General features: G+C 36.9%; 1 protein-coding gene across 2 annotated transcripts in view; it reads left to right on the plus strand.

The window, feature by feature from the left end:
* Positions 1 to 22,614, plus strand: part of METAP1D (methionyl aminopeptidase type 1D, mitochondrial) — a gene marked incomplete at both ends in the record, with an annotated part of 49,257 nt that overhangs the window by 17,400 nt on the left and 9,243 nt on the right. The window contains 6 exons of one of the 2 annotated variants that reach the window (XM_080621390.1): positions 4,847 to 4,910; positions 10,158 to 10,324; positions 12,847 to 12,996; positions 16,467 to 16,615; positions 17,305 to 17,347; positions 21,132 to 21,295. In XM_080621390.1, the coding sequence (XP_080477516.1) occupies positions 4,847 to 4,910; positions 10,158 to 10,324; positions 12,847 to 12,996; positions 16,467 to 16,615; positions 17,305 to 17,347; positions 21,132 to 21,295 (737 nt within the window). Of the gene's footprint in view, positions 1 to 4,846; positions 4,911 to 10,157; positions 10,325 to 12,846; positions 12,997 to 16,466; positions 16,616 to 17,304; positions 17,348 to 21,131; positions 21,296 to 22,614 lie in introns of those variants that run through there. The other variant, XM_080621391.1, reaches the window with a different exon arrangement.

The raw sequence follows: 22,614 nt of genomic DNA on the forward strand, positions 1-22,614 counted from the left end.
TGTTTCAGACAATCTTGGTCACTTTGGGGTTTTTTTAACCCTAATAATAGATATAAATGGGTCTGAATGTTTGGTACTTGATAATCCTGTTACTTTCTGTGTGTTTATACTTATGTTCTTGCCTTTTATCATTTATTAGAACAGCTTACTTTTCCACAGAAGTGCTATGTTACTTACAAATTGCCTTTTTATTTGCAATATAGCATGTATGAAATGGGCCGTAGAGTATGGCTACATGGCTTGAGAGTAGAGCCCTTCATTTTGATGTGTTTTATAAACAGTTGGCAATAAATGATCTGATCTTGTGTCCTTTGACTTTAGTGGGAGTTTTCCAACAAGCATATTTACACAAGAGCAGCCCGTCTGCCAGCACCGCGTCAGCGGGCATCATGCCTTTGCATTCAGCCCTGTTGCATGTCCCCGTGCCAAGAACGAATTTTGCTGATTCAGATTTGCTCAGTTTGTCAACACACAGCTCCCATTGAACTTTGTGGGACAAGAATTATTCTTGGCACGGGGCCGCAGGCAGCCCAGGGAGCGCTGCCTACTGCCAGCACCAGCGAGAGGAGCAGCGCCCAGCCTCGGCTCCACGGTTTGTGAGGGTCCCATCCCCTGTAGCATGTGTTTGCTGTTGTTTAACCAGTGGGAAGAGTCGATGATACAGATATTTCCTAGGTTAGTTTTCAAGGCTTGGTTTTGTTGGTTTTTTTTGTGGCTGTCTGTATAATTAATGTGAATAGGAAAATACTGTTGACCCATTTAAATCATGTTAGACAACATCCATTGCTCATCTGCATAATGAAATACACACTGAACATTACAGCCTAAGTATAAGAGCCACTGAACTACAAAAATAATATTTTACTCATTTAGATTATGAAGTAAAATATAGGACGTTAGTACTAATCATAGTACTAAATTTTAAACCATGCAAATTGTAATTGTCAGTGAAAAAGAACTATAAGTTGAAAAGGCTATTAACATTTCAGCTTTAACAGTTAATATGAGTATTTTTTTTTTGCTAGTGTGCAGCTTTGAAAAGTCTATGTGCAAAGCGCTTAATAGTAAGTGCAGGAGTGTTTGGTTTACATCATTATTTAATTTCAGTCATTAAAGAAATGTTAGAAATATTAATTTGCAGTATTAAAAGTATTAACAATTTATATTACAAAGTATAAATTGTAATCTTTACTTGGATAAAATAAAATTTAAAAGGCAAATTATTAGTAACTGAGAGATTAAATCATTTTAAGCGTTTATTTAAGTACCAGAGTAAAAATGAAACCTTTGAAAATATTGATTTTGTTAAATAGAAACATCATTTTCAGCATTTTAAACTAAATACAAAGTTTAAAGTACTGAATTTAGGCTGTCAGGTTTCTATGGTTACCTACCTTTCCAGCAGTTTGGTGAGATGTGTAAATAGGCCTATGAGTCACTTGTAATTATTTGGTTTTGTTTGTTATAGTTGTAATTCTGTGTTCAGTTTGAATCTAATATAGTTCACACCACATGCTTTGGTTTATGTATATTTTAGTCCATATGATTGACAGTGATTGAGCATTTCTTATGGAGTGCCTGGGTTTTTTTGTCATAAGTGATGTATGTTGGTATTTCTGAAAATGTAAACAACTTCTTCCTGTATCACTGTTTGATAAACAGGGACTTCTGTGATAAGAAAGAGGTCTTTGTAAATGTTACACAAGGAGATAAGTAAAAAAAAAATAAAAATAAACCAGCTCCTAAACATTATACCATACTCTTCCAAATTCTATCCATACTCTTATCATTATAATTTATTCAGAGACCCAAATGCCATGTATTTATGAATAAGCTTCCAAGTTACACATTAATAGCACATACTAATGACTGACAGGTTTAAAAATAAATGTTTTAATCATGATGCTACAAGTTATCCGCAGCAAGCTCTTAATTGGAACATCTTCCTTGTGCACAGCATCTTTGGGGGGCAGAATGGGGAAAGAGTTAATTTCCATCACCACCACCACAATAGTTTAGTAGAAACAGCTGTAAACTCTTACACCTCTCTGCTCATGTATTTTGAAGTCCAGGTTATAGGATGAATTCCCCAATATTACACTCTTCACTCTAGTGAAGGATACATGTTTTCTCAGTAAAGACTCACTGTCCTAATGTAACTTGTGTTTCCATGTGAAAACAGGACAATACAAGTAATTAACATTTAATACAAGGCAAGAAACACCATTAGCTGTAATTTTTACCAGATGAAAAGTAATGTAATCTTAATTGATTAAGGTATTCATCACAAAATTGCTAGCAACATACACTTTTTTATTATTGTTATTATTATTTTTGCGAGAAGACTGGCTTACCATTCAGAAATCATCTTGTATCCTTACAGATTCGTCTGCAGGTATATTGAAAATAATTATTGCAATTGATCTTATGTTCTGTGCAGGGAAAAGACTCCTGACTGCCTATTATCTTCCTGTGTCTCAAGCTATGCAGAAAATCCTGATACAATGTTCAGGAGCACTCCTAAATTTTCTGAGCAAAAATTACTCTTATTTCAGCAGCTTTGAAAGGGTGTCTGTGGGAAATGTTTTTTTGTGGTGATTCACACATTTTTTCCATTTCAGGTAGAAATTTAGGAGTTTAAAGTAGGATTTATTTTTAACGTGTAATGCTGTATCAGGCTTGTATATAGGACATAAACATGCCAGTTGAAAAACAATTGTTTCACAGCACACCTGAAAAGATTTTATCCCAGTAGGATTCAGTGAATGTTAGAGCTGTGGGTGGGTGCATATAAACAGCAAGACTCAGTATTGTGTGTATGTGTGTAAGAACTACTTGAATAGCTTATTATTTTAATCCGAAACAACTGCTATTTTTAAAATTAACTTGTTCCAACAGTTCTTACTTCCATACAAAATCGAGATAATTAATACAGTAACCAATCTTTCATGTGAAAGTAGTTTCTCCAATCTTTTTAAAAACCTAAAGGTAGATAGATAATGATTGAAAGATGTTTTCAAATATGTAAATGTGAGCAGATATGTTTCTCATTCCAATTTATTCTCTTTATGATAGATTAATTTACTCAATATAGGAATGCAGTAACATAAGAGGAATGTTTCTCCTGCTAGTCGCAAAACTTGAAACTTGCCAGATGCCGTAATCTGGAGCCTAAATTCCCCTGATATTAGCTGTGCATGAAACTCTTAATATTGCTTTGTCCAGCTTTTGTACCTGACTTGTTTCATTTTGCTCTGATACTGCTGTAGGCAACACTTTCTTTTTATTTTCTACTTGTGTTATTCTATTGGATAAATAAAGAAAATGTAAGTAGAAAGAAAATGTAAAAATGAAAGAGAATGAAAATGTAGAAATATAATGAAGAAAATGTAGTAGAAATAACACTAGGATGGAAGGCTCAATTGGAGAACTGCAATGTCCTGTTCCCAAAGTTAAGCCTGTGCAACCCAGTCCCACTTCTGTAATTGACAATTAATTTGCTTTCGTATATGAATGAATACAATTCAGATATAGTATTTTTTAAATCATACAATAAAATGGGAAATTGCTGTTTAATGATATCAGAATTTTACTCAGTCAATTTCTTAGATTGCCTTGGTGTGACTCTATGTGTGTGTGTGTGTGTGTGTGTATATACACACAACTGCTTAACTGGTTGAAGGGGTTTTTAAGGATATAAAATTAATTTCTTTTTTTTCTTGTTTGTTAAAGTTGCACTCTTGGTTGCTGCTGATAAAAGGTGGCACTGAGCCAGCTTCCTGAAGGAGCTGTGGGGAGGGTCAGGGCTTGTCATGACCTGGGCACCATTACTTGAATGTTGTTATTATTGAGATGAAGTACCCTTAGGCTGTCATCCTTCCTGTAAATAGAAGAGGTTCTGATTCTCTATGGTTTCCCAGTTTACCAACTTGTAGAACAGCTATTTTGTTGGCCCTAAATTTGAGTGAATAATGAGTTAGAAGACCGGCACTATTCCAGAAGGCACTGATTCATCATTTTAGTGTGCTGGTCTAGACTACGGCATAATAATAATAATAATAATAAGTAAAGCCAAACAAGAATGTACTTCCATATAGTTTATAAATTTGCACCCAATTAAAAAACTCATTTATATTGGCGTACAGCAAATACAAATTTTCTGGTTCCACTGTGCATGAAATAAGGTCAAAACTGTAATTAACAGGGGCATAACTGGTCCTGAGGGCCAAACTTAACTTTTTCCGTGTCATTGAAGAGTCCAGTGGTATTGGCAGAGGGGCTGCTTCTGCTCCCTTGGAATCAGTGGGTGTCCGTCCATTGCTTTGCTTTATTGCCTCTTATGAGGGTAATGAGAACAGCAGTTCTGTTAACACCTTTATTAACTAAACAACTTCAGTTGTTAATTTCCAGTTAATTTCAATTATTAAATAAACCAATGCCAAATTAGAATATAATGTTTGTGAGATACTGGCCCATGTTTCAGTTTGTACAGTCATAAGCATGCTGTTGTTGAGGTTTTTACAAATGTGTTGCTGTTGTAATTGAAGTCATATCTATCCTGATGAATATTTCATTTCCCCAATCATGTTATTAAAACCATAGTGGTTTTACCCTTTCATTTCTGTGTTCTCTTCTCCAGTACCATCATGACAGCTGTGGCTGTGTCCTGTTTACAAATTGCTGCTAGTCCCTTTTTCAGTAGTCCTTGTGGGTTTTGTTTTTCCCTAATATGAGCAATTAGGAGGAAATATTTCTCACGAGCATGGGCTTGCTCTTCTCCTTGTAATGACACAGTCCTGCAGTCCAGGAAACAGTGCTGCATGGTGTCCATGTCCACGATTTCCTGATGTGGGAAAAACGTGTGGCAAGCATCTGGAGAGGAGGAGACCCCCTTTACCAGCTTGTTTCCTGTAAGCGAAATTGGAAGACCTTGTCTGTGCAAATAGATTTCAAAATAGAGTCTGCCCTTTGACTGTCTCCATAATTACACAGCGCTCTCTGTATTTTATTTGGCTGCCAGAGCAGTTAACCCCTGGAAGTAAGGGGCTGATGATAGCATGACCAGCACGGGTATGCAGACATGACCATGTGAATACACTCTTGTTTGGAGCAGCCTGTCGTTAAGACCTCGTTCCAATATACTTTTACCAAATTTAAAAATTAATATGTGTTGGGCTGTGCTGGATGCTACATCCTTAATGTACAGAAAGCATGGAGGTATTAGTTGCAAAAAAGAAAAAAAAGAGAAAAGGAAAAAAAGTTCTTTCGTGGCTTTGATGTAATCAACATCTGCAACAGAATGAATTTGCTTTTGTTTAATTTCAAGGGCTCTTGTCCTTCTACTTTGCCCAATCAGTTTCAGCTTCTGCCTCAGGCATTTCCCTATGTTGTTCTTTTTTTTTATCCCCCTTTTCCTTTCTTTTTTTTTTTTTTTGTTTTTGTTTTTGTTTTTGTTTTAGCAAATGCACAGGTTATTGCTTGTGAAATGTGAGCTGCTCTTTTGCTACACAGGTTACACAGGGTTGGAGAGAACCTTTAATCTTTCCCATCCAATTTCTGAAGCTTGGACGTACTGTTGCAACACGGGGATTACAAAGTCAGTGTTTTAAAAGACAGTTAGAATTACAATTACAAGTAAATGATCTTTCAAATCACAACCATTATTTTGGAGTGGAACATTTGGTAATTGACAGTAAAAAGCTATATATTCTTACCTAGTTGCATTGGCTGGATTCCACATACCCATAGTGATTCACCCATAGTGATTTTTAATAACTCACTTTAAACTTTAGTCTTCTGAAGTTTCAGCAAAAATAATATTTGCACAAGAAGTAAAATTATAATATTGAAATGACCTGACAAGGCAAATTAAAATTGCTAGTGTTTTACTGTCAAATGCATGTATCCTAAGAAAATCTCCACAGTCATTCTTTTTTCAGTAAAAAAAAAAATTCACATCTTTTGAAAATAGTTATCAGAACAATGCATTTGACGTTGTTAGTTGTTCATATACACTAAAATTCACTTTATCAAGAGCAAGTTGATTTTATTTCCTAAATGGTCTAGATGTTAATTCTCGTAATCCTAAATAACTTTGGTACTCTGCTTCTGTTGATACTATGACTAAATAATTTTTTAAAATGGTAATTTTATTTCTTGGCTCTTTTAAGATGTACCCTTGTATTTATTGTAGCTTAGAACTGTCCTGAAGTTTATCCTTTGCTAACATTTTTGTTAATTGCTTGGAAATTTGAACTCTTTCATAAATAAATACTCAAAAAAAATGATTTCTAACAATCACGTTTGATGAATCATGTAGATGAGCTGGTTTTTGCATGGCTACCCCACACCTCATTCATTGAAAACACAGCTGATAAATTGCTGCAGATGTTAAACAAGAAGCATTAGAAAAGGGCTTATGTGAGAGTTCATTTCCAACATCTCCTGTTAAAAATACTTCTTGACCAGAGGAAAATCACATTTAAATGACTAAAATCAACTTAATTAAGGGTCATTAATAGAGATACACATAAAAAACTCTCCACTCTGTGAGTGACATGGGAGCATTTCATTATATAGTATAGTATGCATGAACAGATAACAAAATAGACCTAGAGTAAAAGGCTAATAAATATAGGGCACATTGTGCTACAAAATCAGTCACTTAAAAATGCTCCCACCCATCATCATACTTGAATTCTGTATTCAGCCCCTTTGGCTGACTCATTTAAAAGAAAAAGAAAATGTCATTTCCTCGGAAGATAAATTCATCTGGTAATTCACAAAACTCACAGCACATATTTATATTATTAATACAAATTCAGGTCTGTAAGGAATGCTGAGGAATCCAGAGGCTCTGGCAGGACATGCGTGCATACAGATTGCACAGTGTGATTCACTGTCAAGTCAGAGGAGCAGTTGTCTGTAATTTTCTGTGCTCGGTACATCCTATCTGCTGATGTGATTCAGTAATGCTGGTAATGATTCTTCTTATTGCAGCTGCTAGTAAATACTCTGTTACTTGTGGCAGGTGACATAGTCTTTCTGTTGGGAGAGAGGAAAAATGTGTAAAAGGGTCAACTTTGCATCCTGGCTTTGGTCATGTGTTACCAGGCTACCTGGCTTCAAACTCCGGGCTCTCTCCAATGAGTGCAGTTTCCACTGGAAGCTGTATAAATCCTGTGTTTATGAGCTATCTTACAGTAATTAATATACACAGAAAGCTTAGCAAAAAGGATGTGCTTGAGTGCTAGAGTTGCAGAAGTAAATAAGGCACTGAGAAAAGCTTTGGTAGGTGTAAAGGATGGGGAGGAGGAAATATCTGAGCCAGACTTGGAGAATACAGCCAGTTGTTCCTGTCTCCAATGATTGATGATGTTGCTATATCAAATTAGCTGTGAATATGGGAGCTTAAAAAATAAAAGGAGCTGTGGAGGCATTAGGAAGGCCTTCTTAAGGAAGGAAGTCTGTGGATGGAGTCCAGATTTTCATTATAAAACAATAACTTCATTATATTTTAATGCCACTTTATTTCCTTTTATTTTTACTTTGAAGGAAAATGTTTTCTGCTATAATTTTTTATATTTCAAATAAAGGTTTAGTCGTCCTGTGGTTATAATTCTTGTGATGTATTTTAGGAGTCATGTTATACTACAGTGATATTTATTTTATTGTCGCATTTCACCTGTTCTAGTAGTAGATATTCTTGTATTCATCTGGTTTATAATGACTAGTTAGAATAACAACAGACTACAGTGTCTTATTATCCTGTTATCTTGTGACAACACTTACAGTGTCTCTATGGGAGAACAGAGGCAAAAATTTAATTCCAAATAAAAAGCTATGTCTTCCAAATGTGGGACAGCCGATAGGCACACACCCATGAATATAAAGTGGTTCAGTGTACTTAAGAACATGTATTTGGGACATCTGGAGCTTTACTGTTGAACAGTTGACAAGCATGCCTGCACCTTTTCTTCCACAATTTAACTTTTACACAGCAGACAAGGTGCCCAGGCAGCATGCTATGTGTCAAGGAGAGCATTCATGTTCCCATATTCATGTCCACGTGGACTTCAGCTGCCTGCATCAGTGAGCGTGGGTTTTCAATATATTTATAATACCTTCAGCTGTGGTAAGAGCAAGGTACTTCCTCTTCACTCTCTAAAAGACCTACCTTAGCTTAGGCTAGCAAACTGATTGCTACATCTGAGGACCTAAAAGTTGCTGCCTTAGCAGATTCTGTGCTTCCAGCTTTCAGAAATGGGTGCAGACCAGCCAGGGAGTTTGAACGATGCTTTGAGCTCTTTGGATGCACTTATATGTTGTGCAGGTTAGATAGCCCACATGCTTTTCTTTTTTTGTATTTAATTGGACAATATTTTTTCTTCCTGTAAAGGAGACACTAGGGAAAGCAGTAGGTGAAGTTGTAATTAAACTATGTTTAAAACACCACCAAACCAGTCCAGCCCTCTGTTAACTGAGCAGCTCTACTTCCATGGAGACACACTCTTCCCTTTTGAAGCAGGCAACTTCCATTGGGGTACCCAGGTTACACTGAGAGCTTGATCTTGAGCCTCATTCTCCAACTCTGCCTTGTTACTTATCAACAATTAAAAAAACCCCAAACAAACAGAAACAAACCTGTAAAAATTTCCTTGTATTGAGTAAAAGGATTTACAACCTTTCAGATACTGGTAACTAAACGTGGCATGATCAGTGTGCAAAGAGACAGTCGGGAACACTTCTAAAGCAATCTTCATGCAACTGTTATTTCATTCATTCTGTGTTTTGGGGCTCCAAAAAAGGTGTATAACTTGAATCTCCTATATAACGTGGTATGCTGTAAAGTGCATGCGGAAGGGTGATTTCTACATCTGAACATGATAAATGCATCCAAAAGAAAGGAAGGAAGGTATAACAACATAAAAACATACAAGATATGGGAGAAATTTCTTCTAAAAAAGAAAAAAATTATTCGTACATAGTACAAAATATGTAGTAAATTAATTTCTTAATCTCTGTGATATAAAAATGTTTAGTTACTTCTGTTTAAAAGAAAACATGTTTTACTGAAGAGTAATTATTCCTATGGGTCACTTCCCATGAAGGATTGCTCTTGTGTTTGTATGTACAGATGACATTTTTCAGAAGTTTAACTATTATGTGAAACTTTTATTTCAGAAAAACCCTCTGTTTAGCTTGTAGAATGTTTGAGTAATGGAAATATGCCTATGTGTAATTGTAGTTTAATTGGCAGTGTCAATAATCCTTTTGAATTTATCATGTTTCCCAGTTTCGATACTAGCGTCATCTTTTGTGATGCATTGTTTTGGATTTGATGTCTCTGCCAACCTTTGGGCCTCAATGCACTTTCCCCCCCTTTTTCTTTTTTCTCTCTTGTTTGGTTTTTGGTTGGTTTTTTTTTTTTGAGGGGGCAAAATATTTCATGGCCCAACAGCTAAGTTTGAGCAATGAACACTCTGCTGAACTGTCATCCCGAATTCCCATGTGAATTAAATGGAAATCTCATTCAATTTACAAATTTTAGTCTATTCAATTGCCTTTGGCCAAAATTAAAAATAACTTTTATTTTTAATAAAAAGCTTTTTCTGTTGCCTTCCTAGGCAGGACAAATTGAACCCCATTCCTTGTGTCTTGGTGGAAATGACAAGGGCAACATTAACTTGGTCATGCTTGAATCCATGACCAATTCTGAAAAAATACAGCTGAAAATACTGTCTGAAATCAATATTAAATCTTTTTTTTTTCCCTCCTCTTTTCTTGCTATTGTCCCTTATTTACCGTTTCACCAAACCTTGAACAGGACAGCTTCTTGCCTTGCAGGGGCCAGTTGGAGCATCACTCCTGACTGCAAGCTTGGGGGAATTTACCCACACTACTTTTTAATGCATTGAGCCAGAACATAACTGGCATTTTGTAAAGCTTCAAAGTATTCTTTGGGGAATTTTTTTGTTCTTATTACTTCTCGGTGTTAATGCTCTGTCTTTAACAGTAAAAGACTTCAACAATTTGAACAACCCTTGGCCAGTGCATGAGTTCTGTGTTTTATTTTACTTGATGTCCTTCTTTTTGCCCTTTCCAGTTTGTAACATGGTAGTAGAAAACAAAACCATTTTTAACTTATCTGTTAACAGGTTCTGTGACTGGCTGCCATGTATTCTTTTCTTTGTGCAATCGTATCTACCTGCACAGACAGTCAAGCAATCAACAGCAAAGATGCTGCATCTTTCAGGGACGAAGAAATACTGCTTACAGTATAGTTTGGCCAGCCACGGTTTCTTCAGCTCACCCAGTTCCTAAGGTACTGCAATTTCTATTATCTAGTGTGTTCTTCAGTCATGTAGAGTTCAGCTGCAGTTGTGATCAAGTGTATTCATTGTCCAACAGCTGGGAGTTTGAGTCACTGTCCTGTTGCTTGATCCGGTATTTGAAATAGGAGCGTTGGTGAGAGAAGTTTTCAGCTGCCTACCATGTTAAACACAGTTATTAGGGAGTTTAAATTTGGGGCTTGTTCACTTAGGGTAGTATAAATGTGGAATATATTAATAATCTGTCAGCGCTTTACACTTCTGGGTCCAGATTCTTGTTTTGGACAATTGTAGATGGTCCTACCAGGAGTCAGTAGGAATCGTTAATGATCATCTGAGCCCTTTTCTGTATAAACCTCCAGCATCTAGTTATAAAAACATTTATATTTTGCTGAAGGTTTTGTTAATTGGTTACGTCAGATTTAGGAAGAGAACATACAATACCCGCTGGTAGCTGCCATGCAACCACGCTGCACGTTCTAAACTTGTCTTCACTGTGCCTGAGTAGTTTTTTTTTACTTGCAACATATACTTTTATATACTTTAGAGCCAAAAGGAGCTTTTTTTCATGCAATTTTAAAGTGTGTCCAACTTCTGGTTTTCTTTTTTTTTCCTTTTTTTTGATTCCCTTTCCCTCCTCTCTGCCATTTATTTACAGCATACAGTATCTTTCCTTCAGGTAAAAGAAAACCAGAATACCTTTCCTAAACAGTGCTTCAGGATCTGTATTAGTACTTTTTTAAATTTTACTTTTCATCTTACTATAGATTTCTTATTCAAAATACAGAGTATTTCCATGGGCCAGAAATACTTAAAAGTTGTTAGATAGGAAAGCAAATAAGGATGTAGGGCTCTTACACCTAAGGGGCTGTGGAAGTTCTGTGTAAGGGGAGAACATAGAGTTATATGCTTTAGATATTTTCAAAAGTTTAAAAATGATGGAACTTTTTTTTTCCTGTATTTAAATGTTTCTTTTAGGACAAAGAGGGAGAAATATATTGTCATAATGAAAAATTGTCTTCACGGATCAGAGTTCTCAGATTGTCTAAAAATCAGTCCAATTCTTTAACTCTAAAAACTTGAGGGCAAAGTTACTGCCTCGTACAGAGTACACTAGAAATCAAACCGAAATAACATGGTTGTTTTCAAGATGTTAGTGTGAAACTGTATTCATAGACATTTGTATCTATGTTGCTTTGGGCTTCTACCTTAACAGATCTTACAGGTCAGGAGGGTCAGGTCTCAACAGTTTCTAGATATGTGCCCTCCAAGGGGAAAGCGACCGTGCTATGGTAATGGAGTTGCTAATCCAGGAAATGGAGGGGTTTTTTACTAAATTAAGTCCCAGCCCACTGCAATAGGATGTTGTTAGGGTTGATATGCTGTTAATGTGAACAAAATGGAAATCTGAAATTCTGTTGACCTAAATCCAGTAAAGATAGTTTCACTTTTTATCAGAGTACAAATTAAATACCTGTAGGAGTAACAGTAGTCCTATTTAAAGCCCATCTAGAGCTAATTGGCTGTACCACTCTTTACCCCTACACCCTGCCAGTTTATGGTCTTCTTGTGTACAGCCCACATGCCAGCTTTGATTTCTGCTATTTGATTCTGTATTCTGTGAACTTGATTCTATGTTCTGTGAACTCAGTGCAAAACTCACCCTGTGGCTGGCATGGTAGAGAATCAGCCTGGCTGTGATGGGCAAAGGGACTCTTCCCCAGCCAGTGAAACAGCCCAGGAGCCTCCAGGAGAAAGTGTTTTTCCATCTCTGTGCAAGATGCATCTCTGTGCGTTTAACATCTCTGTTGCCGTTATTGTTAGTTTGTTGTATTTATACACATGCCATGAAACTGTTGTGGATTTTAGAAAATCAGAAATGAATTTTCAGAACTTTATGTGTGGGAAAAAATGGAGTTTATTGCATTTTCCTTGACACATCATAATGTTGTAGATGGACAAATTTTGGCATAACATATGATCTAGATTAAGAAGTAAAAACTTCAAAATTAAAATAAGTTAAATCCTAAGGTTCTTAGTCAAAAAGCAGTCTTGTGAAAGTTAATCAGAGTTTTGTCTGAATGAGAAACTAAGGATTTGATCAGTTTTATTTTTGAGCCTAATTCTGTATGTTTGTCCCATCGGTCCCAATGTTTAGATGCCTTTTCTAGAAAATGTGCTTCTTTCTTTGCAAAAGAAAATGAAGAGTTTTAAAGTCTTTCTCACAGTTTCACAACTTGCAACTGTCTGTGCTGCAAGTCAGCTGCAGTATCTGGGGTTTCAGCACTGGAAGGCTAACAGACTGTACAAGTCAGCAGTAACAGGCAATGTTAAGTTCAAAAGGGCAGTGGAAGAAATACTGAGGCAGCCTTGAGGGTTTGCCCTGATAGCTTAGGAAGGTCGATACTACGACAGAAAGGGCAAGCTGCCATGAAGCAGGAGGCAGTATCTGAGAAAATGATCCCATTGTCATGCTCAGTTTTCTGATCTTCATTTTCAATCCTTTTTCTCCAAGCACATAAAGAAGCCAGACTATGTGACGACAGGCATTGTACCAGACTGGGGAGACAACATAGAAATTAAAAATGAAGATCAGATTCAAGGGCTTCGTCAAGCTTGTCAATTGGCCCGTCATGTCCTGCTTCTGGCTGGAAAGGGCTTGAAGGTAACAATTACAGAAGTCCCATAACAGCTTGAATATATTTTATGCTTTCACTTATTTGGGGTTTTTTTCTACCTTTTCTTTTTTAACTTTCCTTTAATGTGCATCCACCTTTTAAGTTAGATTGTGATAAAAATAAAGGATTTATTAACTTTTGATTCTGTCCATAATATGACTTTTTAATTATTTCTGTATTTTGGACCTGTGTAGTACTTACAGTGAGTTGCTGGCTCAGGTGTAATGTCTCTCAGTTTGTAATCTCCCTCCATTAGGATGGTGCCAAATCATGTGAGTTTCTCATAAGTCCCTCGGTACATTTTTTCCTTTCATTTCATGGCCCATCTTCCTCATACATCATGCTTTCCAGATTTTCATGTATGCAAGTTTGAAGGGCTGGGTTGCCTCCTCTGTTCCCATCCATCCTTTGGCTCCTCACTTTCCTGTGGGATCTGGTGTGACTCCTAGAGCTGCCATTGGAAAAAACAGCTGCCAAATTCTACGTAGTTTTCTGGAGTGCATTGGTAATAAAGCCTCATGGTTTCCAGAAATGTTTCTACAGTATGCTTTTTGGGATACCTCCCAAGTTAAAATGTACTGGGAGGAGTCTATTACCAGGTTTTGCAGATGAAGGAGTGCTTTTTTCGCCTTGCCTTGTTATTTCAGGTAATAGCATACTGGATAGGGTAAAATGGGTTGAGTAGCTACGAGATGCAGAGATAGATGGGGACTGCAGGTTAATGCCATTGACTAAAAGGAGGGGAAAAAAATATCAGTTTTACTATGCATTTTTTCTTTCAGCTGTCATCACACTTTCCAAGAAGGTTAATTCTGGACCTGGGGTGGCCAATAATAAAACTGCCTACAGCTTTAATCTTACATAGGCTTATGTTTGCTTAGCTTCTTTATATGCAATTGTTTCCCAGTGCAGTAAACTTACTCATGTAAAGTTAAGAGCATATAAATGTTTCTGAAGGATCATGTATATGCAATGTGGGTTTTGAATGAGAGCAGTTTTTCGTTAATACTCTTTGGTTGTTATCATGTGTAAAATACGTATGTATGCAGCACAGTATACCTTATGATGCAATTCATAGTATGTGCCAAATCATACATAATAGCAAAATACTGCATACATATAATGAACATTTTGGAGCAAGAAGGTTTATATAAGGTAAGAATTACATGACCAGGAGCTGTGGACTGGGAGGGAGGTGGCATTAGGAGTTGTGGTGACAAGACCACTGCCCAGGTCAGCTGGAGACAGGTGGTGAGCACTGTTTTACACCAGTAAGTGTTTGGCCAGGACCCTCCCTCACTATGACAGCAAGCGTCTTCTACTTTCCAGCCTGATGTTGCACATGGCCAGTTTACACCCATTTGTTCTTGTGCCAACTCCACTCTTTAATTTAAACAGCTTCCTCCCTTTCCTTGAGTCTGTCCCCTTCGCATAGTAATAGAGCTATTACAGCTTTCAGTGCACTCAGCTAAACAAACCAAGCTCTTTTAGGCTGTTCTCATGAGGTAAACTCTGCATTGCTATTTTATTTGAAGAGCCCCGTCCCTCCACCTGTTCCTGTTGTCTTATTGAACCCACCTTGAATGCAGCCCTCCAAACCAGCTTTAGTTAGTGGCAGTAACGTTCCCCAATATAACAAAAGTGCATTATAATGCATGGATGCAGAAAGACGAAGTTTAGGCTGAGTGGTGTTTTGGTACTACCATTCACTGCCTGTGGGACTTAAAAATACAATGTGGTATTATATATGACAGTATTTCCTAGGTTTGAGTTAATGATTTTGAAATAAAACAGCAAATTCTATGAAATGGAAGTATTTTGTTAGATACCATAATATTGCCCAGTCCCAGATAAAGGGTGAGGTGTGCAGTACATGCTTCCCCAGCCTTGCCCAGCTAGCAAAAGCTCTTTTAAAAGTAAAAGAGATACTGTTAAAAGCAGAACTTTTCACAGTGTGTAAGCCTGCCATGCCGAGTGCACAGATGTGTCTGCTGAGTGTCCAAAAGCCACATCAAATTCCTTGAGCAGAGCAGCAGCAGACAGCGCGCAGTCTGGTACATCGCGGTTCAGTTTGTCTGTGGGCTGAAAATGGTAGATGGGTGAGTGAAGGTAGGAGCAAAAAACCTGTATTTATCCAGAACCGATGGCTGCAGTATCCAATGCAGACAGCAGGCTGGGGCTGCGGCTGCCATCCCAGCACAGAGGCTGCAATGGCTACCGCAAAGCAGGGGGTTGCACAGTAACCCCACATCCTGGTCTTGAGTGTGATCATTGCTCCGTATCTGCCCAGCCATGTTTTTGTGCTGAACAAGATGCAAGCTGAGCAAAATCGGCCTGGTTTTATCCTCAGCACAGCACACAAGCGCACTCCTCTGTATTCATTGTGCATGATGACTGAATATTTCAATATATGGATAAGTATGCCTCCTGCACCACAGCCTACCTATATTCCTTGTGTCACTAAAAAGGCCTCCAAAATCACAGCCACTGTGATTTTTCTTTTCCTCCGCCAAGATTGATCTTCATATGTGTGCGAAGTATGATTTTCAAAACTCATTCAAATCAAAATCAATTTGCAAAGGAACTCTCAAAAGCACTTCTCAGTGAGGGAGGTTTCCCTACCAAATTTCAAATTTTAGCTCTAACCATTCCAGAGACAGAGTTGATCCAAAAGAAAAGCGAGAAGAATGTTATTTTAAGTGTTTGCATTTTCCACTCCATGGATACTCAGAAAATGGCTGAATGATTTATGAGAGGGTTTTTTTTAAATATGTAAAATTGTGAGAAAAAGGTGAATCTAGAAAACGTCAAGCATAAAAATGAATATTTCTAAAAATGATGGATAAGTGCCTGTAGATTTACTGTGATCATCCAGGCTATGGTGACTTTAAATAAAATATCCTCAAGATATGAAGCCAAATATTTAAATCTTTTTTAAAATTACGGCATACTTGGAAAGCAGTTTCATAAAAAGCACGAATGCATTATGATGAATGTCCTGGGCAGTTACAAGAGTTAAGGTCCTTTCTTTTACAAATCAAAGGGAAAGTAATGATTTGTTTTAAATGAGTGAAAGCATTGAAACCATGAAAAAAAAAAAACCATTGAAACAATGAAGACATTTCAGCAGCTACTGAAACAAGGTGCCATGGAAAATTGGTGTCTTTGAGAAATCGGATGTGGAAAAAAGAATGGAAAGGAAGTAGACAGTGTTTTAGGTTTTCTAGGAACCTTTAAGTACTTGCTTTTACTGTATGCTTTGTATAAAACCTTTTTCTATTTTAAAAAAGAAGGTTCAACATATCAATAAAGTATATCAGGCTGTTTAGTGTTTTGTACCAAAGCAGTGTATTTGAAGCATCCGAGATTTCATTGAAACACTTGGCTGCAATCACATTCTGTAAATATGAGAAACTATCTTTGCTTTTTTAACAGGATGTTATGTTTGATATTTTAGGTTGGCATGACAACTGAAGAAATAGATTCCATTGTTCATCATGAAATAATCAGACAGAATGCCTATCCGTCACCTCTGGGCTATGGAGGGTTTCCAAAATCTGTTTGTACTTCTGTAAACAACGTGGTATGTCATGGTATTCCTGACAGGTATTTCCCCAATAATATACATTCTACCACCGGGAATGAAAATGTTAAACTGAAATTAATAAATTATGTTTAACATTGAACATATTTCAGCTTAACTAAATGTCATATACAAATGTATTGCAGATGCATATCATGTTACCACATGATGCTGATAGATGTTATAGAAATTAATGTGAAATAGGAAAAAATATCCTGTTTGTCAAGAAACTTACAAAAAAAAAAAAAAAGGCATAATGCCTTTGAATTTAGTGTATGGACAAAAAACCAAGAACAGTCTGATTTATTTTCTTTCCCTACAGCAAAATAAGTATAGGGGAAGGAATAAATGTATTTGAATTTATGTGTTGTTGTTGGGTGTTTTTTATTATTCTTTGCAACACATTCTGCTACTCGGAAAGTAAAACATGAACCCTAGTGAGAGAAAAAGAATAAATATAATGGCAGATTTTTGAGGTGTTGATATGTTTTTCTGGTAGTCGTTTCTCATTATTTTATATTCAGCTATGCTTGTTCTCTAAGTAGTGAGAGCTGAACATTAAAAATGGTTATTCTTTTTGCCTTGGCCTTCCTCCATCACAAAATATCTACCCCCTGATTTTTTATGTATGTGTCATTAGGTGTTTATTCTTATATTCCCTTTGTTGGGAACCGTCTGTCACTGTATTTTTTTTTTTCTGTTTATGTTTCAGTCGACCTCTTCAGGATGGAGATATTATCAACATTGATGTCACGGTGAGTAATTCATATAAAAAAATAGTCTTTGATCAACTTTAGAATCACTAGTAGCAACAGGAAGAATAGTGGATTGTAGATGGGGGATGCACAGATGGATGTGCTGTTTACTTCTGAGCCAAGGCACAAGCAGCTGGTTTCCTTTTTTGTTTTTAACTGTGTGTTTATTCCAGCTAGACCTAGGCCTGACTTGAATTTAGGACTGGAATCAGATGCACTGAGATCAATGTTGGCCTAAGTGAAATGTCAACCCAATCCTGCTATGTGTCATGTTTTTGAGAAGGTGTAATTGTTATTGATCCACTGTGTAGTTAATGCAGAGCACCACAGTACTGGGCAGCAGCTGAAGATAGATATGTATGAGATGAGCTAACATGAAGAAAGCCAGCATTTTTCCTTCACTCTGCCAAGATTGATCTTCCTCTTCCTGCTGATTTTGAGTGGGGCCTGACATTATCTTACTCTGTCATTAGAGGCTACATTGGCCTGTGTATGTCAGTCTATTTGGACAGCAACTCTTTTGCTAGCAGTGTTCCCTACATTTATTAAAATCCCTGAAGGTAGCATTGTGTTCCATTTCTGGTATAAAAGCCCTGAACCTTTTGCACAGAAACAGAAATAGTGTGATATAACTATGACTTAATATTTCCAGAGAATGGTCAATTATAGCTATTGAAATAAACACTGGCTGGATTTTCTTAGGAGCAAGAAAGTATGGAAACTGGAAGCCTAATTCTCATTTCATTTATATATATATATGAAAAAAATAAAAACTGTCTCTTGCAGAAGCTTTTTTTCTTTTTACTGTGCATGTTTTTATTTTCCCAAAGTGCTATTTATTTCTAATATGAACACAGATGTCTTTTGAATCCCACTGTTGCTTTGCAGTAATATGTCACATAGAAGGGAGTAACATCTCATAAAAACGAGCATTTTTAATCATTAAGGGAACTTTTTGTAACTTGATGCTATTTTCCATGGGTCCAAATTTCATACTGGCAGAAGTGGAAGAAATCTGCAGCAGACCTACCTCTGAGCATGAGATCCAAGCTTTCTAAAATATTTTTTCTATTAAAATTAGGGTCAGTGACCTTTTTCCCATGGTATCTGCATGGGTTTGCTTTGGTTGTTTTTTTGATCTTTCTAAATTCTTTCCCATCTCCATACATTCTAATTGTGGAATTCTGACTGTATGAGGTTTGCACAGTGTGATTTATCATTTTGAAAGTGTATTATTGGCCTACAATTTTACTTTGGTGAACTGGTGTACCTTGGCTCATTTTATTAGTCTAAATCAGTTTGCAACAGCTAAGGGTATAACAGCTGATTTCTTTGTATCTCATTAAGGCTAATTTTATTTTTTTTATCTTTTAGGATAATAATGATGCCATATATATATATATGTATAGATTCATATAGCAGACACTTTCCATGATAAACTAAATGAAATATTTTTATATTAGTGCATATCCTGCCCACTCTGCTTTACAAATAATGTCTGACTAAATGTTAGTGATCTTTTTGATTGCACATTTTTATTTGTTTTCTGTTTAGCCTTGTAAAATTTAATAAATCTTGAAGCTTCTGTGAATGTGAAGACTCCTGCAAGGGTGGGAATTTCTGATTATCTTTGTAAGATCTTTTTGCCATTCAAAACTGAACTGTGCTGTGTTTGATAATTGCTCAGTCCCAAAATAGCTGAAGAAAAAAAGATTGCTTTTCAGTGCTAACTGATCTTTTAGCTTATTTTTAATGAGCAAATCTGGAACGTTTGACAGGTGGACAGAATAAAAATCAAAGTAAATACTGCACAACAAATTGTTTATAATTGTGTACAGGCTTTATAAAATGACTAAATAATGTTCTGGTTATTGAGTGTAAAAACTTCACGCTATGTACAAATTATTTGAAGAAAAAAATCCATTTTTGCACAATTAAGGTAGTAAAATTTCATACATGAAATACAAATTTTATTGGCTTGTATCATGTGGCCTTTAAAATGTATTTTAGTGTAGAAACAATAGCATTATCCATCACTGAGTCCTCAGCATAGTGCAATTTTCAGCCTGCCGTTACCAGGTTAATGTTTCTTACAACTTCATTCTTTCATTGACTTCTAAGGAATTAGCATGTTACAGTTGCTGTGGTTGTAGCTTATTAACGTCAGAAATCTGTAATTGCAGTTGATGGGCTGCTGTAAATATTGCTATTAATTTTAAGCTCTCCTATGTTTTAAATCTGTGGGGTTTTTTTCAGGAGGATGATGATGTTTAATGCTGGGGTTTTGTGTGTTGTACTTGCTAGCACTAAAAATGAACCAGTTTAGTTTAAATATGATCTAGCTAGATTATAATCTGCCCAATGTGCATTAAATTAATAATAGAAAAAAAGAAAGATAAAAGATTTATTGGCGGTCTGGAATGGCAGAGAAAGGTGTAGAGCAGGAGGAGGTCACAGCCGCTCTCCACCAGAGTGGTGGCAACACAGTTGGATGCTTGCTGGCACTCACCTTTTAAACACCTCTAACTGCCTGCATTTTGTTCCCATCTCACCCTGAACACAAACCTGGCCCTGGCATAAACTGTCTGTAGCCAATTTTTTACTTTTTTTATTTTTTTCTAGTTTGGAATTGGCCAAATGGAATGTGAGCCTGTCTTTCACAAATAGCTCACCAGTGGCAAAAGTTCAGTGCTTTGAGCTTAGTGAGTTATCAGTCCTAGATAGATAGTTGCCCACTGTTCAGGAGGAGAAAAAATGTTTTAGAAGATCAAAACTGTGCACCATTATAATTTGTCTTTCCTTAGGGTAATTTGGCTTGGTTTTACAGTTATGCACCTGCCTGCCATACCTCAGAGCTGTAAACCCCATTGTAATGGCGCGTTGCAGAGCTCCATAGTGCATAGCCAGGGCTTCCTGTGCCCAGCAGAGAACTTCTGGAGAGCTGATGTTTAAAGCCTATGAAATGTCTGAAAAAACAAAAATGTTCTTATTCAGCAGGGTGCCATGTTTTCAGCACATGAAACTTTGCACTGTCAGAATGGTACATTTATTGCCTTTCAAAATTCAGCTCTGGATACCAGAAGTAAAATCCAATGTTAATGCCCCACTGTAGTTTAAAATTGAGACTAATGCAAACACGCAGAGGCTGGCTGTAGATTTGGCCCATACATTCCATGGGGCTTCCTGTGGATGTTGGTAGCAGGGTACCCCTCTCACCCGGCTGTGCACAGTATCACTCAAAACCCCAGCAGGGATTGCTGGCTGCGGAGGTGTGGGTCTCCCTGCTAGAGCTGCTGGGTCTTCCAGTGCCCACACCCGACACCGGAACTCAGCAGCCAACCCTGTAGTGTGCAAGCAGGTCTTCATCCCCAGGAGCAGGTGTCCTGGGTGGGTAGGCTCTCAGTGGACCCCAAGAACCGCCTTCAGCCCGTGCACAGCCTCCATCCATCTTCTAACATACAGCCCAGTTAGCCTCGTGTCCTGTAGCTGAGCGGTGGCATTGTTTAGTGTCCTGCTGGGCAGTAATGCACAACTTTTGCTTTTCTTGAATTTTTAATTGGCAATCCTTACACACCTTGCAGTCTTCTGTGCCTTTTGTTTTGTTGGTTTTTTTCTCCTCTGCAATGTTTTGCTTTGCTGGTCTCATTCTCACAAATACAGCTTACCCATGGTCTAGCTGTTACAATACATAGCTAGTTCCTAGAAAGAATGGATTTAATTAGGGAGACAATCTGTTTCTGGATGCAAAATGAGAAAATGTCTTTACGTTTCTGTATATGTTTAGGTGTATTACAATGGCTACCATGGTGACACTTCTGAAACCTTTTTGGTGGGCAGTGTGGATAAATCTGGTGAAAAGTTAGTGGAGGTTGCCAGGAAATGTAGAGATGAAGCAATTGCAGCTTGCAGACCAGGGGCTCCCTTCTCTGTAATTGGAAACACAATCAGGTAAGCCTTATATTGACAAGTAAAAGGAGGGCTGGCAAGTGGGACAAAGGTTATTGGTGGTTTGGTATAAAGCTGATGACATGTTTTATGATTCAAAACCATCATTTTAGTCTGATATCAGTATGTGAACTGCCAAGCTGTAATGTTGGTCCTTGGGTAAGAGACTTTTTTTTTTTTTTAAGTGAATTACACTGGGGTCAGCAAAGATAACTGCAGAAAGAGTCAAAGATGTTCTCAAGATAGATTTAAATTAACAGATGTAATTTGCGGTGGGGTTTTGTTTATTTTGTATTTGTCTGTGAAACTACACCACATCTGTCTCACCATGTAAGGAGGTTAGAAAGCATTGTTTTCGTTGTAAAGCAATAAGGAATGTTACAAAGGAATTAGTCAACATAAATAAGTCTCTTTGTTTAAAAAGTACAAAAATATTTAACTCAAGAGCTTTTGATCTTACAAAGAGCAGTGCGTGCTAACGTCACAGGGGAAAAAAGAGCTCACATTCAGAGATTTTTCCCTATTTTGCATCTACTCTAGCCTTCACATAAACGCCATCATGCCTCTTCTGCTGGCAGCTTTGAATAAAAATACGGCTTAGTTTCTTGAAGGTAACTATGAATTATTTTAAAATGTTTGCCAAAAAAAGCATAGACATATATCACATACATTTCATTAAGCAATACTTCTCTGGACTATTAATGGTCCCAACATGCTGTTGAATACATTCTGATTACTTCAAAGCTGCAAGGCTTAGTCACCTTGAAAGGATGCTGCTTTTTTTTATTTTGTAAATCTTCAAATACTTTGAGGAAAAAAGAGAACGGCAAAATATCAGTTAGATATATTTATAGCTTTAAAAATATTGTAACAGAGTCTGAATCAAACTTTAGTAAAACCTCTTTGGGTTATATCTGAGAAGCTTTTATTGAAGACTTTGTATAAAATTGTGTTTTTGACAGTTTTAAATTATAGGCTAACTAGCCTGGAGAAAAAGGATAGTGTCTTTCTGTTCTTTCATAGGAAATGTTGAATCAGACCCCTACTGGGAAAAGAAATTTAATGCATATCTCACTATCTTACTGTCCATGAATATAATAGAAGTGAATTCAAAATGTAGTTTTATTTTTGCAAATGGGATGAGTCGATAGATGCACCTCATATTTTTGAACACCTAGGGTTCAACAAATTTACTGGTGGTGCTCTTGCATTTTAACAAAATTTATTCTTGAGTAGAAGGGGGCACAGAACACTGGATTCTTATTCAAGCATTCTATCGAGCTCTGCATTCATGGCTGTGTCTAAAGGGCATGTCAGCCTTT

The sequence above is a fragment of the Psittacula echo genome (genome assembly GCF_963264785.1).
Source record: "Psittacula echo genome assembly, chromosome: 6".
Taxonomy (NCBI): domain Eukaryota; kingdom Metazoa; phylum Chordata; class Aves; order Psittaciformes; family Psittacidae; genus Psittacula; species Psittacula echo.